A 19,435-nucleotide genomic window follows, 5' to 3' on the forward strand; every position below is an offset into this window, starting at 1 on the left:
TTCCCCTTTCAGAAGGAAGGGAACCAATCACACTGGATTAAGTCCCGTGCCACTGACCTCATCCCAATTTGATGACATCTGTAAAGACCCAGTTTCCAAGGAAGGTCATGTTCTGAGGTATGCAGGGTTAGGACTTCAGCTTATCTTTTGGGGGGAGACACAATTCGACTCATAACAGAGGCACTTAGAACAAAACCTGGAATACAGCAAGCATTACATAGGATTGACAACTTTTATCTCTAATACTCACTGCAGTCTAGCCAGGGAAGTATTATTATTCCCATTTTAGAGAGAGAAAGACGGAGGCTTTGAGAAGTTAGTATCAACCACAATTCCCACATCTAGAAAGTAGGAGGACCCCCTGCCCAAACCAGTCTGACCACATTCCTCTCATCTCTCCACTGCACCCACCATGTCCCACAAGTGGACAGATCACCCACAGCCCCTCATAAGGAATACCCTCTTCCTTATCCCTTAGAGTCCCGGTTCCTCTAAGAAGCCTCCCTGCCCGTCCCACAGCTGCGGCTGCACCTGTCCTGGGTTCTCTCTGTGCTTTGTCCTCCTTTCCACCGTGATCGGGAAATAGGAAAAAAATAAAGGATGCTTTCTGTAGCTACAATTAGGGACACCAGATCAAGTACAGGACATTCAAATAATTTTTTTAGTACAAGTGTGTCTCATCCAATATTTGGGACATACAGTAAAAAAAAGTTGTTGTTTATTTGAAATTCAAATTTAACTGGAAATTACATATATATATAAATTATATACACACATACACGTATTTTTTTTCTTTCTTTTTTACCTTTCTCTCTCCTTTCTTTCTTCCTCCCTTCCCTCCTTTCTTCCTTCTTTTTTTCTTTTGCTAAAATAAACCTGGCAAGGCTGAGACAAATGGATCCCTTGAGCTCAGGAGTTTGTGACCAGCCTGAGCAAGAGGGAGACCCTGTCTATACTAAAAATAGAAAAACTAGCCGAGCGTGGTGGTGTGTGCCTGTAGTTCCGGCTACTCGGGAGACTGAGGCAGGAGGATCGCTTGAGCCCAGGAGTTTGAGGTTGTTGTGAGCGCTGACACCATGGCTCACAACAGAGTGAGACCTTGTCTCAAAAAAAAAAAGAAAAGTTAAAAATAAAACAAAATAAACCAGGCAACCCTAACTATAATGGCCTTCTAAAGTTGATGGCTCCTGTTCAAAAATACACAAAAAGAGGACTGATTATGACACACTTTACAACTATGTTTCTGCTCATTATTCAGATGAGAACACTGAGGCTTCAAAGAGTCCAAAATCATGCAAATGTAAATACTAGAGCTTGTGTTTGAAGTTCTGCAATGTGACTCCAAGACTATTTCCTTTCTCTGCTATTATCCACACCAAGCTGTGAGCTGGTCAAAGACAGGGATGGTATCTTTTGATCTCGATATGCCTAGAATGTAAACATTATTATCATCATTATTATTATTATTTTGAGACAGAGTCTTACTCTGTCACTCTGGGTAGAGTGCTGTGGCATCATAGTTCACAGCAACCTCAAACTCCTGGGCTGAAATGATCCTCTTGCCTCAGCCTCCTGATTACTTGGTACTAAAGGCACCTACCACCACACCAGCTAGTTTATTTTCAGTAGAGATGGGGTGTTGCTCTTGTCCACGCTGTTCTCCAACTCCTGAGCTCAAGCAATCCACCCACTTCTACCTCCCAGCGTGCTGGGATTATAGGTCTGAGCCACCGTATCTGGCCTAGATGTCCATTGTTAAAGGAAATATTATTTATGACACTTATTAAGGATGGTAAGACAGACGTCCTTTAAGGCAGAACCACTGTGGAGAAGGCAAGGGAGTCCTGCAGTGGGGAGGGAATTGGGGTCCACTCCAAACACAATAAGGACAAGCAGAGAAAGGCAGCCACGGAGAAGTCTTGGGGGCAGTGATGGGACAGGCTACATGGGGTAGAGGGGATTCTGGACAGATCAACTCAACAGAACTCTTGCTGGAGGCAGACAAGACATTGAAGGTAGTCACACATCAAGGGTGGCGGTTTTCACCTAAATGACTTGGTAAGATTCTTGCTCAAACTGAGCTTTGCAAGGACAGAGAGGGATTCCCAACGTTGGGGCTAGCTGAGCAGAGGAGACAGATCCAAGTCAGGTCAAGGAGAAAGACTTTGAGACCATCAGTTACAGATAAGATAGGCAGATTCTCCATTTTCTCCCAGGACATGAAGTCCAGTCATTTCTCAGATAGTTTGGGAAGACACAGCATGGTACTGAGGCTCAGGGCACTTGCCAAGAAACTTCTGGTGATGGTCACTGCAACAGAACACACTTGAATAAGAGTCTGGGGAATGAAAACTGAAGATGTCACATCCTGCTCCATTCATAGTTCCAGGTTTGGGAGCAATTCCAAATTTCAAACACTGCCTCCCCCACCCCCGTTGCCATTTAAAGAAGGAAGAGCAGAAATAGACATTCCTTGCGTAGTACCAGAAAACCACCTGAGGTTTGTGGTTTGCAAGGAAGTCAGGGAAGTTTCACCTCGAGCCTTGAGCAAAGGGTCCAAATAAGCAAACCGCAGTGACGCTCTGTTCGGAAAGCACAAACCATAGACACATGGAGATTTGCAGATGCATAAAAATAGATAGGGGTCAGGCAGGAATATGGAGATGAGAGCTGTGGACTGCAGAAGCCAGTACATCGTGGTTCTGTCCACCACCACCTCTACGCAGACAGTGAAAAGGAAGGAGCAAGAGAGACAGAGGGCGGCGAGGGGCATCAGCTCAATCGCTGGGACAGTGACCCATGCAGACTCCCAGCCTTACTATATCCCTGGGCAGGGAAAGCAGCTCAGCTGGGAGAGAAGACGCTGAGCCACCATCCTCCCCATGGCTTCCAGGAAAAGTGACTCTTGGGACCCTCCTAGCTAGATCCACCAAAAAATAAAACTGGCCTGACATGATGGCTCACACCTCTAATCCCGGCACTCTGGGAGGCCCAGGCAGGTGGATTGCTTGAGCGCAGGAGTTCGAGACAAGCCTGAGAAAGAGCAAGACCCCGTCTCTATTAAAAATAGAAAAACTAGCTGGGCGGGGTGGCAGGTAGTCCCAGCTACTCGGGAGGCTGAGGCAAGAGGATCGCTTGAGCCCAGGAGTTTGAGGTTGCTGTGAGCTGTGATGATGCCAGGACATTCTACTCAAGGTGACAGAATGAGACTCCGTCTCAAAAACTAAATAAAAATAAATAAATAAAACCAACTTTCCAAACAGAAGCCTGAGGTGACCTACTTGTTAAAAGAGCTTCACGGAAATTTTCTGATAGAATGTTCTCTGTCTGTCTGTCTCTCTCTGTCTCACACACACACACACACACACACACACACACACACACACTCACACTATCCAATCATACATCAGCTCCACCACCCATAGGAAGCTCCCTATAATTTTCAACCCAGACAGCAAAGATCTAAGAAAAGTAAGTTTGGATACTTTAGGGTCCAGAGTGCTTAAGACAAGTGTTGAAAAGAAAGATGGAAATTTACTAAAGATGTCATTTACTAAATGACATGGTGGTGATTCTGCACACAAGTACAGATGGCAAGAACTTCACAAGTTATTTTTGAATACAGCACCTTGTAAAAACCGCATCCAGGAAGCCCCATGTACCTTTGGGTTTCATGCATTTCTCGTAAAATGGTCCAAACAGTTCAGACTTGGAAGCAGAGCCGCCTGTACTCGCCCACTCGGCGACGCTCCCCAGCCTCCCTCTATCTGATCCCCCAGCCAGTCCTTTCCTAGAGATTCATTCAGAGACTCTTTGGAGGCTGTCCCCACTCCCTCCCATTTTGCACTTGCTGTGGCCCCTGCCTCCAGGTGAGACACCCACCTGCACTCAGGAGGGCATTATGGGATGTCTGCATGTGGAAAGTCTGTCCCCAAACGATCCATGTCTGCATGGATAGTCCTATGATTATCTTGCCTTGTGAAAAGAATGAGTAAGGATCAATAGGATGGTAAAACTTTTTGGTATGAAATGCATTTTTTTAAATTTATTTTTTTGAGATAGAATCTCATTCTGTCACTCTGGGTAGAGTGCTGTGGCATCACAGCTCACAACAGCCTCCAACTCCTGGGCTCAAGCAATCCTCCTGCCTCAGCTTCCCAAGTAGCTGGGACTACAGGCGCCCACAACTATGCATGGCTAGTTTTTCTATTTTTAGTAGAGATGAGGTCTCGCTCTTGCTGAGGTTGGTCTCAAACTCCTGAGCTCAAGGAATCCACCTGCCTCAGCCTCTCAGAGTGCTGGGATTATAGGGGTGCTGGGATTATAGGGATGAGCCACTGCCGTGAATAAAGAAAACCGATAACAACTTTTACTTATAAGAGGGGCTCCCATCGTATTATTAAAATTTTATATACTAAAAAAGATACATAGTTGAACCAATAAGAAGTAGGCCCTGACTTTAATGAGTAAATGAAAACATAATAGGAATTATCCTCAGCAGCAGGGTGGGACCATCAGGATTCTCAAGTTAGAGCAGCAACCTGGGCTCCTTCTCAGCACCAGCCCCAGATCCAGGTCCACCGTCTCTTTCATGCAGAGGACCCTTCACTGAGTAGCAAATTACAAGCCACTTGAGGATCGAGACCACATTTACTGAGACTGGAATCTCTACACCTATCACAGTTTGTAATACATGTAAGAACATTTAACAAATGTTGGTTGAAGGAATAACTAAAAGTAATATGTTCTTTAACCGTGGGAGAAATCGATCCATGTTTTTATTTTATTTCAGTTTTAAATTTTATTAGTCCATGTGTGAAAGCTTTGGCCAAGGTCAAAAGAACTAGCCCTGAAGCTCTGGGGAAAACCGTTTCGTGTGGTTTCCTGGGTTATCCGTGTGAAGCCAGCTTGTGGAATGCCTTGCTCTCTGTGACGAACGGTTTGTCTTTATGATATTTTTAGCATCCCAATTTTCAAGGTAGTACTTTATGACTTTCTCTTTGTTTTTGTTTAAGCGTAAAATGTTGGCTGAAGGGGAGGGGAGAAGAAACAACACCAGCAAAATAAACAAGAACGAGCCACTTTGAGGGAACATGGTTAGGAGCTCAGTAGAGCGCGCTTCATCCTGGCGCCAAATGACACTCTCGAAAATTGCAGCAATGTTTGATGCACTTGCCAATGTTTGTGTTATTTTTCCTTTAAAGATGTAACAGATTGCTCTGGAATAAATAATTTAAGCCTAATGTTTCAAAAGAGCCCAAGTGCTCGCATCTTTCATTTCTGGCTTGTCTTCTGGGACTAAGTTGTGCCTAACAGACCTGCCCTCCTCTCGGTATGGTAAGGCTCCATGTGGGGGCTGTTTCCTCCTTTGTCAAAGTTGAATCTGCTTGTCGCCACTGTGCTCCAAATGTTGTGGGTTGTATCATTGTTTAGCACCAAAGTGAAGCAATAACTCGTGTCAGAAAGGAGAGAGTAACCTCCACAACAGCTGACTTTCTGATCTCACGGGAGGGGGTTCTGGAAGGTGCAGAGAAGGCTGTGGATAAGTCTAACCCAAGCCTCAGGAGAAGCCAAGGATTCTGACTCATCTTTAGACCTCCATGTAACTGAAACAACTCAGACGTGAGAGATCAACTTCACCCCACATGACCCCCCCCAACCAGTAAATGGACATCTCAATGGATCATTTGCCTTGGTGGCACAGTTTAAGAAAGGTAAAACATCTATAATTAAAACGAAAAACACAAAAGCAAATCCTTATGCTGTTCTGTACTCCCTAAAGGGCCATGAACCACTTAAAGGATCAGGAAACAAAAATAAAAATTAAAAGGACCAGGCCAGGTGCCATGGTTCCTGCCTGTAATCCTAGCACTCTGGGAGGCTGAGGCAGGAGGATCGCTTGAGCCCAGGAGTTTGAGGTTGTTGTGAGCTATGATGATGCCACAGCACTCTACCCAGGGCAAGAGAGCGAGACTCAGTCTCAAAAAAAAAAAAAAAATTAGAAGGACCAAAGCAATAAACTTATGGCTTTGGGCTCTTGTTGACACAGGCCGTCATTGTGAGGTGCACCAGATGGTCGGGAACCACATGTGGGACGCCAGTACCAACACGTCCTTTGAGATCGGTGTCAACAGGGAGAGTCTGATGCCTCTCTGGTGGAACGGGTCAGAGCCTCTGTGGGTCACTCTGACCAAGGCCAAGAGGAAGGTCTACATGTACTACTGGCCAGGTGAGTGCTGACATCAGACCCCCAAACTGCCCATGTCAAACACCATGGAGTCTCCAGGGATAACCAGTGTAGCATTACTATTTGAAGACCCAGCCAGGGCTTTAAAAAATGGGATCTTTATTTTAAAAATTTGTCGTATGGACACGTTTTTAAAAAAAAATTGGGGGGGGGCAGAATCTCATTCTGTTGCTCTGGGTAGAGTGCTGTGGCATCATCATAGCTCACAGCAACCTCAAACTCCTAGGCTCAAGCGATCCTCCTGCCTCAGCCTCCCAAGTACCCACCACCCAGCTAGTTTTTCTATTTTTTAGTAAAGGCAGGGTCTCCCTCTTGCTCAGGCTGGTCTCGAACTCCTGAGCTCAAGAGATCTTCCCAACTCAGAGTGCTGAGATTACAGGCATGAGCCACTGTGCCTGGCCAAAATTTTTGTTTTGGACACCCTAACATCAGGCCAGACTCAATGCTATTTCTTGATTCCCTTGGTTCAGCAGTACTGCTGCGGGGGCAGGAGGGGTCTTATGCTTTTCTTTCACATGCAAAATTTTGGATATACAGGAGTGATCCATTGTAAGATTCTTATTTGCCTTAAAAAAGAATTTGGTGTACTGTTTCTATAGATTTCTTAGCTCCTCTCAAAAATACAAAGCTCTCACCACCTCTTGGTAGTGCCTTAAATGAAGTCCCTTTGAATTCAGGCTCCCCTTGCACATCCCAGATGGGTGACGGAAATAGTCATGCAGAGGCGTGTCCTCGGGATGCGCTCAGTCTTGGAGGCTTAGTGTCTGTGGTTAGGGAAGAGGGGATTCAGTGATAACAACATGACAAGTTACCAATGTCTTTGCATGGGTGGGATTTGTTCTTTAGGCAAACAGAAAACTTGAGTTTCCTGTGCGCATGGTTGTACACATTTTTTCCTAATTCTTTTTTTATTTTTAAAAATTCTTTTAAAGTGTTTTAAATTTCAGATGAATATGAGGATACAAACCTTTAGGTTACAACATTTGCCTTTGTTAGGTAAGGTTCCTGTTGTACTTGTGTCCCGCACCCCGGAGGTGTGCCATGTACCCTTACACTGTGCCCATTAGGTGGGAGATCACTAATCCCCCTCCCTCTTCCCCCTTCTCTCTCCCTCTTCCCCCTTCTCCGTCCCTCTTCCCTTTCCCCCCAACTTGAATTGAATTGAGTTTTTCTCTTGCGTGGGGGTGTATTAGATCATCTACTGGCTTCATATTAGTATTGAGTACATTGGATACTTGCTTTTCCATTCTTGTGATACTTTACTAAGAAAAATGGCTTTCAACTCCATCCTAATTCCTTTTTGTTGAGACAGAATCTCACTCTGTCACCCTGGGTAGAGCGCCATGATGTCATCATAGCTCACAGCCACCTCCAATTCTTGGGCTCAAGCGATCCTCCTGCCTCAGCCTCCCTAGCGGGAACTATAAACACCCACCACCACGTCTGGCTAGGTTTTCCATGTTTAGTAGAGATGGGGTCTCCCTCTTGCTCAGGCTGGTCTCCAGCTCCTGAGCTCAAGCGGTCCACCCACCTCGGCCTCCTAGAGTGCTGGGATTACAGGCACGAGCCAGAACTCCCTTATCTTACAAAGAGACTCTACTTTTCACAGAGTTGGATCTTGGATCAAGGAAGCAGATTGGTTCATGGCCTGGCTCTTCAACCAGGCTTGGGGTTGACAAGGTGTGAAGCTGAATGATTCTACTGCATTCTGAGGTCATTGTCAGCGGCATGGTTATAAACCAGTGTTTGCAGAAATACAGGAGAGGGAACAGATTTGGCGCCCCCTTAAAACAAACCCAAGGACCATCAAGATGAATACGGCCCACCCTTCCATGGCATCTCGTTAGTTTAACTTTCTGTATCTTGGAACTTCAGTCCTTCATGCTTTGAAGGGCACCCCACACCCACACAACCTCCCCAGTACCCCACAGTGCTGCCATAAAGCGGGGCAATTCTTAAATAGGGGGCGCCCATATTCCACACATCTCTCTGCCCACGTTCAGAGTAGGATTCCTTATCTCCTCTGGAGACTCTGAATGTATATATCACTGAGTATCCAAAAAACATCTGAAAGCATGAAAAATATCTTATTGTTCCTTCAAAATAGCTCCTTCAGGGCAAGAAGGGACTGATCACTTCCTTCAATTCACAGTTGAACTGCAAATGGGATGTGACAAAAATGCCTGCAGATCAGTTCTAGCTTAACAGTTGGGAGAGAAGAAGCTGACAAGACATCCTCCTGGAGTTTCCTCCAGGGCCTGCACGGAGATTAGTTAAAGATCTGGCTGTGTTGAAGTCTTCCCAGAAATGGAAAAAAAGGTGTCTGTCCTGTAGACGCTGTCCAGGGCTTCAGAACTGAATATATGATGTTGCCCCTGAGATCTGGCATCTCCGCTGCCTGCCCAGAGGGGACTGCTCTGTCTCCCACGGCTCCTCCTGGGGACAGTCACGGGACTCCAGCTGTTCTTCCTCTGTCTGTCCACTTAGGTCCCTCCAGCCCCAGCCGACAGCCGGGTGAGTGCTGACTCATCTCCACAAGGTTAAGTGCAGTGCAGGGACATTCCTTCTAATCATGACTTGACTTTATTTTTCTTCTTAAATCCTCCTTTTCCTCCCCACGCACCACAGGACATTGCACAGACCTCTCGATGAGGCCTGGAAAATTATCACTGCTTTGGTGAGCTGGGATATGACATTTAGAGCCTAACCACTTAGTCAACATTTGGAAGTGCAATTTAGACTGGGCCCAAGGGCTCACACCTGTAATCCTATCATTCTGGGGGTTTAGGCAGGAGGATCGCTTGAGCCCAGGAGTTTGAGGTTGCTGTGAGCTATGATGCCACAGCACTCTACCCAGCACAACAGATTGAGACTCAGTCTCACCAAGAAAAAAGCAAAGCAATTTAGAAGTGGCAATAGTTCTTCTTTCCAGGCAGATAAAGCAGCAGGCTGAAAAACTGATGGTGGTGAAGACTCCAAGATGTCCCGCTTCAAGTCTAGTGACAGTTAATATTGCCAGCAGACCGTTGAGCACTGCACCTAATGGGCCCAATGAGCTGTGCAGACAGAAATGGGCCTCAGCAAATGATCCCAGGCCCTAAATCAAAGATTGCTTTGGGAAGGCCCAAGGAAATCAGCCAGCAACTGTACGGGTCTGGGACCCAGTAGTATTCTGCAAAAGACAAGAACCTAGTGTGCATTCTTCACGCAGTTTATCCCCGTGTCCTACCCTTCTAGTTTGATGCCAAAGGAGTTTTATTGAGGGAGGAAAAGAAGAGGGTCCAACAATTATTATTTCATATCAGAGAGTAACCCCAAAACAGAGAGGGATGACTTGAAGAAGGAGGAAAAAAGGAGAATACAGGAATTATTCTTGTAAGATATTGTGTGGAAATAGTTTGATTTCTGAGATTATCAGTGCTACCTTATATGACGGCAGCAGTTTTTAAGTTTATTCTGATAGCTATCATAAAAAAAAAAAAAAAGGAATAGAAAATAACAACCTTTTAGGAGTCTGTGGTGAAGAGTCTCTGGAGTTTGAGTCCCTACATCTTCCAGTATACATTTTGCAATGTCAACCTCCTTCAGCCAAGCAGCCAGGAGGATGTGGGTGCAACTCCTCACATGCAGCCTCTGGGAGTGCAGGTGGGTCTGGGCTCTTCTCCTGGCTTCTTCCTGTCCCGGGCAGGTGCTCAGGACAATAAGACACCTTCTCTGTAGAGAAAGACGTGCACCACTGAGCTTCCATGGCCCACTTCCCAGAAGTGGACTGGATGGGGAGTTAAAAAGTAAGGGTCAGACCCAGCCACTGTCAAGTTTTGGTTGTTATAATCAAGGTGATTTCATCTGGGTAAGGAAGAGGCACATGTTGGCTATTGGGGAGGAAGTGTGGGTCACCTGTAGCCTCTTCCTCCTTCCTGGCCTAGTGGGTCCCTGACAACCTTTAGGGAGGTATCAGGCTGACCTCATATGCACTCAAGCACAGGGGATGTTTAGAGTTTAGCATGTATAAGGCTACATGGGTTAACATGACCAGTAACTCACTGTACATGACCCCAAACATCTGGATAAAAACTTCAATTTTTTTAGGCAAATATTTAACGTTGCAAATAGAAGGGATCTGGACTTTTTTTCTTTTTTTTTTTTTGAGACAGAGCTTCACTATGTCACCCTGGGTAAATTACCATGGCATCACAGCTCACAGGAACCTCAAACTCCTGGGATTAAGCGATCCTCCTGCCTCAGTTTCCTGAGTAGCTGGGACTACAGATGCCCACCATCTTGTACAGCTAGTTTTTCTATTTTTAGTAGAGATGGGGTCTTGCTCTTGCTCAGGCTGGTCTCAAACTCTTGAGTTCCCACCTCGGCCCCCCCAGAAGGGATCTGGATATTGACTAAATTTTCCAATACAGTCATGTTTGGCATTAGACTTTGAGATCTATGTAACTTTAGAACCGGAAGAGGCCTTACTTAGACATGGTTTGCTGGTTCTTACACTTGTAAAAAATTGATCAACACTATGGATCTCCTTTCTAGAAACATACACCCACATATGCTACACTCACAATTCTGTGCTCATGTAATATGGACGATTACAGTGACGAGGACTGCCAAGTGGGCTTTGACGTGCTAACACATACGTGCCTATGTCAGCAAATTGATTCAATGTTTTTATGCAATGGAGACATATGTTTAAAACTCATCTCAATATCAAACAAAACCTTAACTCTTGTAATTAAAGCTGTCTGGCCAGGGGAGGCTTGGGTCAGAATTCTGTAAGCCTCTTCGGGCTGAGTTCACGTTGCATCATTTCCTCTGTTAGTAACTTTGGCAAGGTCTGCACTGCTCCTGTTGTCTGTGCCAGCAAGAAAAAACGTTACGAATTCACATTTCAAGTGTGAGATCGTCTCCAAAGAGGTGATCTTCAGAAGCATTCTGCAGGATTTCTAGGCGGCGACCATTTCTGCTGCAGAGAAATTGAGGAGGCGCTGCCTCTCTGGACTGCTGTCTGCCCAGCACCTGTCTTTTTCTGCAGGATGATGTGTTGGGCAAAAGAGCATATGGCAGTATGTTGATTAGAACACCTTAAAGAGCACTCAACTACAACTTGGACTCTTCCTAACAAATGCAAACAATCGTCCTAACCATCTGTACCCTCATATTATCTGAAAAATATTTTTTGTTTGTTAGTTTGTTTAGCAGGCCCTGGCCAGGTTCGAACCTGCCAGCCCCGGTGCACAGGGCCAACGCTCTAACCATTGACTACAGGTTAATGTAGTCAGCCTAGTCTGAAATTCTTTTTAAAAGAACACCTTAGGCTCAGTGCCTGTAACACTGGTTACAGCGCCGGCCACATACACCAAGACTGGCAGGTTCAAACCTGGCCCGGGCCAGCTAAACAACAATGACAACTGCAACCAAAAAAATAGCCAGGGGTTGTGGTGGGCGCGTATAATCCCAGCTACTTGGGAGGCTGAGGCAAGAGAATCACTTAAGCCCAGGAGTTTGAGGTTGCTGTGAGCTGGGATGCCACAGCAGTCTACCAAGGGCAACATAGTAACATTCTGTCTCAAAAAAAAAAAAAAAAAAACCACTTTAAAGAGAAATCTAGGGGCAAACTTCCATCCTTTGCAAATCATAGCAATCCCTTTCTTCACAAAACATCTTTAAAAAGTGTGGCCCAAGGCCCTGAAGTGGTTCTTGGGAGATAGCCGTGAGCAAAAGCAGACCTGGGCTGTCCCTACCCTGCACCCCCACCCCGTGAGGGAAACTAGTAAGCTAATACTAACCCAAATAATTGTGAAAACACAATTATTAAAAGTATAATAGTCAACTGGGCGTGATGGCTCACGTCTGTAACCCCAGCACTCTGGGAGGCCAACATAGGACGATCCCTTGAGCTCAGGAATTTAAGACCAGCCTGAGCAAGAGTGAGGCCCAGCCTCTACTAAAAATAGAAAAACTAGCCAGTGGCATCTATAGTCCCAGGTACTCAGTAGGAGGACTGCTTGAACTCAGGAGCCTGAGGTGGCTGTGAACTATGACGCCAGAGCACTCTACTCAGGGCCACAGAGAGAAAGAAAGGAAGAGAGGGAGGGAGGAAAGGAGGAAGGGAGGGAGAGAGAGAGAGGAAGGAGAAAGAAAAGGAAAGGAAAGGAAAGGAAAAGAAAAGGACAAAGAAGAAGTGCAATAATGGAAAGCACATTACATGATGACATCGTCTGATAAGGGGTCTGGGTCCACCTGAGAAGGTTCACAAAAGTGTCTCTGGAAAGTGACATGAGTTAACATCTGAGCAGAGGGGTGAGAATGGGGTGGGGGTGTCTGTGAGAGGAGCGTGAAGACTGGAGGCCATGGAAGGGCGATGGCTCAAGACACTGGCAGAGAGGAGGACAGGTGTGGTGAGGATGCCACAGAGGGGGCTCAGACCAGGACAGGCTCTGCGAGCCGAGCTGAAGAATTTATCCTTATCCCGAGAGGATCAAGGGATCACTGCAAGGTTTTACAGAGAAAAGTGATAGCCTCATACTTGCTTTTGAAAAACCTACTCTGCTGTAATGTGCAGGATGGGACAAAGGCACCCGGGGGATGGATGAGGGGCCACCAACCAGTCGGAAAATTATTGCAGGCACCTGGGAAGGAGATTAGCACCGCTAGCCCCAGCGACAGGGGGTGAGCGATGGCCAGAGTGGGGGCACACTCAGGGTCAGACTGGGGTTGGGAACAGAGGACTGAGCAGAGAGTGACAGGTGGCCTTGGGCTCTGGCTCCCAGAACTATGGGGATGGTTATTCTCCACTGAAATTACGGCACTGAGGGAGAGCAGTCCGGAAGCAGGGAGACTGCTTCTGCGTAGCCTCTGGGACATCCAGCCAGCTGGAGCCCAGACAAGAGGGCTGGAGACAGAGAAGTGTGACGCGTGGGCATGTCAGAGGCCAGTGAGTCTGGGCGGGGAGCAGCTCGATGCAGACGTCGGAAGAGATGAGGGTCCCAGATACAGCCTGCAGGAGACCTAGTTTGTACTGACCAGATGGAGGAGGCTGAGCCTGCAAAGCAAAGCAAGAAAGAGCAGCTTCAGATGCGCAGAAGGAAAGGAAAGCAGCGCCACTGTCTATGAATCCATCTGAGAGGCAGGGAAAGGCGCTTCTGAGAAAGCAATGCTGTGACATCTGTTGAAACACTCTTGTCACAGAGCCTCAAAGAATGCAATCGGAGAGCAGGGAGCAGGCATGGTGGATTTTCAGTGCTGCTGACATCATGGGGCTGCAAAGAGGGCCTGGGGGTTACTGGACATCACTGGCAAGCTCGGAACTTCGTAGCTGTTCAGTATCTTTAGCATTATCAACTTTGACTTTGTTGTAGCAAGGATGGATTGTTTTTATAGCAAGAAAAACAACGAGGGTTATAATTTCTATACATCACTAGTTAAGCCCTGGGAAGTGGCTGGAAACAAACTGGGAGAAACACAAAGAGAGGGCAGGGTGAGTCAACAGCAGATACAATAACCCAAAATCTAGAACCAGAGAATCGTAAGTATTCCTTTTAAATCATATTATTGCTTTGACCACATTGGTTGGCTAACCAAATTATTTTCAGGCCGGACTCAGTGGCTCATACCTGTAATCCCAGCATTTTGGCAGGCCCAGGCCGGTGGATTGCTTGCACTCAGGAGTTCTAGACCAGCCTGAGTAAAAGCGAGACCCCCGTCTCTACTAAAAATGGAAAAACTAGCTGGGCATGGTGGCAGATACCTGTAGTCCCAGCTACTCGGGAGGCTGAGTCAGGAGGACTGCTTAGCCCAGGAGTTTGAGGTTGCTGAGAGTTAGGCTGGTGCCATGGCATTCTAGACTACCTCAAAAAAAAAAAAAAAGAAATAAAAAATCAAGTTTTTTTCAGCCAAGATGGTCTGTTCCAAATTTATTTCAACATATGCCTATTATTCCATATATTCTCAGCTATGGTGGGTCAACAATGAGGAATTCCTTGACCTCCCAGAGGTTTTCAATCCTTCACCTGCCCTGACTTCCCAGCGGTGCCGCACAAACCCTCAAAGGGTTTCTCTGAAAAAAATATTTGAATATCCACTGGCCGTGCTCTTCATGGACTATTCCATGATGGTTTTCTTGTGTGGCCTACACACCAGACACACGGGACACAGTGTGAATGGGGAAAGAGCTGGTGGGGAGCAGCCTTTTCCTGGAGTCCTCTGGAAAGTTCCATGCAGAGGAAGGGGTCCTGACCGGGGCAGCCCAGGCTGCAGGTCAGGAGTCGGGGCCTGCATGAGGCAGGAGGCAAATGGAAATGGTGTCCTGCCTCAGGGCCCCAGGCCTCGTATGGCTCTGCTGGGCTGAGGACATCGGAGTTCAGAGAACGGGCAGTGGGAAGTCGTAAGCGGGGCTGCCATGGCTTTCCGCAGTTTCATGCAAGGTCCCCAGTGCTGGGACCTGCATTCTGGCCATGTCCAGAGAGGGCCTGGGGCTGCTGAGCACCTGCTGGCCTTCCCAGAGCATCAGCTGGGCAGGGGGGCAGATTCCAAGGGGAGAGGCCCTGGCAAAGTGAGGAGGCTCTCCAACTTGGCACCTCCTGTGTTGAGTTGTCCTCAGGGGACAATGCTGGAGTCTGGGGCTTTGGGTGGCTGAGGGCAGCCTGAGCCTTTTCCACATTGTCCTGGGCTATGCAACATTCTCTGTTGTCACTGAACTCCTCCTAGAGCAAGAAAGGTGGCTCAGGGGGCCCCAGCCAGCCTCCGCAGTGCCTTTTCTGAGTCTGTGGGTCACCGGCCATCAGGTCCAGTATTTGTCAGAGGCTTTTGCTCTAGTGGGGCCTTGGTGTTCAGAGACACCTGTCCCTCACTGCTCATCCCTCCTCTCCCTGCTGTGTTCCCTGCATGGGGGGAACTCAGGGAGTGGGGTTAAAGGCAGGAGCCAGAATATGGATTCCAGATCAATTGAGCCACTGAGCCACTGTGAGATTTGGGGACAGTCTTCCTGCCCTTCTCCATTTCTTCCTCCTCCTCTCTCTGTGGACCATGCCCTCTGTTGCCAAAGCTGCAGCTTCAAATTACCCAGAGAATAGGGACAAGAGGCACCCGGGTTCCCAGGAAGGGATGGACAGAGGCAGCGGCCACTAGGTCCATGGAGAGGGGGAGGAGGACAGCCTGATCTTTCCTGTCTCAGGGTTCAGGGAACAGAAACCAATGGACAAAGAGCTCAGGGACACTGGGGCCTGCAGAGTTGGAGTACTGTCCTAGGCTGAAGGGGCCACAGGTTCAGCAAGTCCCCAGAGCTGGCCCCCAGGCTGCCTGCTCACAGACTGCAGAGGAGAGGGTGTGTGGATCCCACATGAGCTACACTCACTCCGTGCCCCAGCTGTGCCTGGGAGCTTGAGAGACCAGAAGACTCCCGCAGCACAGGGGGGGAGGGCATGTGCAGACTGGGAGCTCTGCGCTCACGCGGGGGTGGTGGTGGTGGGGTGGCAGCAACCCTGAAGAGCCTGGCTTGCCGGCCTCTTCATCCTGAGTAGGTTTGTCTGCTGTGATCCAGTGACCAGGAGGAGGCGGCTCCAGTTAGGGATACTGAAAGTCAACAGGGCATCCTTCGTGGGGGCAAGGAGTCGTCTACTGCTTACAAAACTTAGAGGATGGTGAAGTGTGAGCCTCAGACCCGGGTGCTGTCAATCTCAGCAGGGCCAGTCGCTCTTGGCCTGGTCGCCTGAGGAAGGGATGCGGCCCCTGACCCTGGGCCACCAGAAGATACTGAGATTAAATCCTCACCTTTGGTCTCACTGTGCCTTCCACCCTCCTTCCCAACTCACTCAGCCTGGGTATGGCACACTTTCCTGTTAATCCCTTGTGTGCCCAGCAGGTCATTTCCAGTTGAGTTTTCAGAACCAGCTCTAACGGACGAGCTGGCTTTCATCTAGCTCCTCTTCCCCAGCTTGCCCTCAACCCTAACGGCATGGCCATCCCCCCGCCCCCCTACACACACACACACACACACACACACACACACACACACACAACATCAGAAGGGAGCCACTGCCAAAGGCCTCCTGGTCCAGTGGGCCAGGTGGACTCTGGATAAAGTGTCTCTCTGAGATCAAAGGCCACGGTTTCCCCCAAGGACTTGTTCCCACAGGCTCCTGTGCCTCAGATGTGTTTTCCTGGAAAAGGTTACATGCTTCCAAGAGAGTTAATTGGCTTAGCTGTTTCAATAAGCTCCCTTGAGACAGGCATTCAACAGTTGCACACCTGTCTCGGATCACATAAAATGCAGCTCACAGGGTTATTGTTACAAGATGTGTCAGGGTTGGCAGGCAGGCGCTCTCCTTGGAAGGGGAGACCTGTGCTCTAGGAAGTTTGGAGAAATGTGATTTTTATGGGCTCAACTTGGTGGTCCTTAGAGAGAGCTGCCAGGAAGCAAGGCTCATTCCAGAAAGCTGTGTGTGCAGTGGGAAGGTACCAGGCTGGAGCCCAGGCAGCTGGCAGGGAGACTTGGGATGTTCACTTCTCCCATCTGAGACCTTTGCTTTCTCAGCTGTAAATGAAAGGATTTGACTTCTGGGTCCGGCTGTGAATGCTGTTAATTGCACAAGGAAGGGCGTCACATCTAAGGGGCCTTATCCATCTACACTGTGGACACTGTAGACCTGCAGATCTGCTTTGACAACTGGGGGCCCAAGCTAATAAATTGTTATGAAGAACATAAGCATACCGAGATCATTTTCTAATAGGTGGGAGTTAAGTGTTTCAAGAAGAAATGCTTAAAAAAATTTTTTTTGACACAAAAGTGCCCGGGCTCGATGATGGTCCTCATTGGCAGTCCTTCGATTTCCCCCAAACTCTGTATTCTGTACTCAGGATTTGTTGATCAGGCAGCAGAAGGAGCCAGCCTAGGCTGGGAATACCCAGCAGAAAGGCAGACTCCAGACAGAGATAAGAGCAGGTTCCCCCAAATGAGCCCTAATTAGGTGCAATTCCTTTCAACCTGCTCTGGGAATGATGAGGGAACAAGCTGGAATGCAGATAGCACATGTCCTCAAAATTTACATGAAACCAAAATCTTGCTCCCAAGTTCCTGACTGATCTTTGAAACTGCAACACCAAGGCCACTGGCTCTGATGTTTTCTTCCCCACAGACCTCTAGGACAGAGACTCAGACAGCCCTGCTTTTCTTGGTCATGTTGGAATGACTTGCAGTGACCTTAGGTGAAGAACCCCGGAGAAGCCATGACAATGGCCTGGAGGCAGCAGCTTGCTGAGGTTGAGCAATGCTGAGCCAGCCCACAGACCCGCCTGGAGGGCCACCTGGTGGGCCCCGCACAGCCCTGCCCCTCCAGCCTGCTGATTTCTATTGGATAACGACTGAAGAAGACAAAAACAGTCCCCTTGGAAAAACTAACTTTGCTCTCTAGAACTACCAGTTTAACTTACTCCATGTTCTCTCGGTTTGTTACTGTCATTTATTGCTAGCTGTCTCCTTTGACAGTCATTTATCAGTTCTGGATTTTAACATGAGAGAGTGTTTTTCCTTTTGAGATTTCACCGAGGGACCATTCTGGACAAACAGAGTGGAAAGACTGCACCTGCCCAAGTCTCCATCCACTTGGGTTCCAGTCCAGTCCCTCCTCAGGCACACAGGGGGAGGTACACACTTCCACCCACATTCATGGCGTCTGCAGGACTTACATTCAGAGTCTCTGAAGAGTCCAGAGGGATCTTCTGGCCTCTTCCTGTCACCTTGACTGTCTGAATAGATAGTAAGTTGTTTGTTTTTTTTTTTAGACTCTGCCACCCTGGGTAGAGTGCGATGGTGTCATAGCTCACAGCAATCTCAAACTCCTAGGCTCAAATGATCCTCCTGCCTCAGCCTCCCAAGTAGCTGGGACTACAGGTGCCAGCCACCATGCCTGGCTAGTTTTTCTATTTTTAGTAGAGACGAGGTCTTGGTCTTGCTCAGGCTGGTCTCAAAACTCCTGAGCTCAGGAGATCCTCCCATCACCTCCCAGTATGCTAGGATCCCAGGAGTGAGCCACCGCACCAAGCCAAAAGGTAGTAAATTTTAAAGCCTCATTTGCTCTGCTATGCAGGCTCTTTCTCTCTGCTCTGCTGACAGAACTACAGTGGTGGGATGACCCTGGTGACAACATATTGATCCCACCTCTCAGCTCCCACTCCCAGCACCCTTCTGTGCCTGGCTGCTCTCTAGACATCACAATCCCCACAGCTGCCTAGTATCCTAGTTCAGGGGGCTTCAAACTGGGTTCCCCCAGAATCTCCAAGAGCAATATTAGTTTTAAGGGAATCAATTCCAAGATCCTCAACTTCCATATGTATTGCTAAAGTTATCCTGACTGAAAATGCCTGCCTCTGACCTGTGACGCATCTCCCAAAGGTGCATTGCTGTGGTGTATGCCCCCAGCCAAACACATGACAGTTCAAAATACCACTGCAAGTGTATAAAACTGAATGAATCTAGCGACAAAACAGCAAAACTTTAAAAAAGGTATTTCAATGTTTGCTCTTAAATTATTTAAGACAAACTTAATTGTCAGCTCAAATATTATTTAAACATTTATGATGATAGATCACAGTGTGAATTTTGGCATTCAAAGAAGCAGTAAAAAGAAATACACTGGTACAACAAACTACTTCTATTTCCATCTACTTATTTATGGGAACCACTTCCTGAGCACTTACCTGGCCTCATTCTAGAGATTAGTCCTGTCCATCTGGGGATATATGAACAAATTTTGAAAAGCATCCCTATTGCTTTCATTAAGAGATGCATTTCTAATACAATGTAAATAAAATTCTAATAAAATGCACCTTTTTATGTTTAAAAATTATTTATGGAAGGTTGGGGGTATACTTGGTAAAATGACAGGCTAAGTTATTTTGAAAAACTTGTCTCTCCAGGAACAACTAGAAAGCTGCTGTACTGAGAGCATGTGTGTGAGGGACCATAGCGAGGCCAAAAGAAGTGTAGTCGGCGGGTGCTGCCACACCTCAGTCAAGTGCTGATAAAGCAGCAGTTGAGGCTAACACGGGAGGCAGCGATGCAGGACAGAGGAACGGGTAAAGATTGGAGAAGAGACCTTGTAAACATCTCAGATTTTAAATTGTAACAAGAAAGGGAAACCTTCTAGGAGGAAGAATGAGCTAGAAATAGCAAGAAGGAAGGCCTTCATA

At 47.4% G+C, this 19,435-nt stretch overlaps 1 protein-coding gene across 3 annotated transcripts in view; it reads left to right on the forward strand.

Moving 5' to 3' along the window:
- The window catches only part of ENPP6 (ectonucleotide pyrophosphatase/phosphodiesterase 6), a 69,601-nt gene that overhangs the window by 27,220 nt on the left and 22,946 nt on the right, over positions 1 to 19,435 (forward strand). For all 3 annotated transcript variants that reach the window (XM_053584669.1, XM_053584686.1, XM_053584677.1), the window contains exon 2: positions 6,050 to 6,229. In XM_053584669.1, coding sequence (XP_053440644.1) covers positions 6,050 to 6,229 — 180 coding nt within the window. The remainder of the gene's footprint in view (positions 1 to 6,049; positions 6,230 to 19,435) is intronic.

This window comes from Nycticebus coucang, chromosome 1 (assembly GCF_027406575.1).
Source record: "Nycticebus coucang isolate mNycCou1 chromosome 1, mNycCou1.pri, whole genome shotgun sequence".
Lineage (NCBI taxonomy): Eukaryota > Metazoa > Chordata > Mammalia > Primates > Lorisidae > Nycticebus > Nycticebus coucang.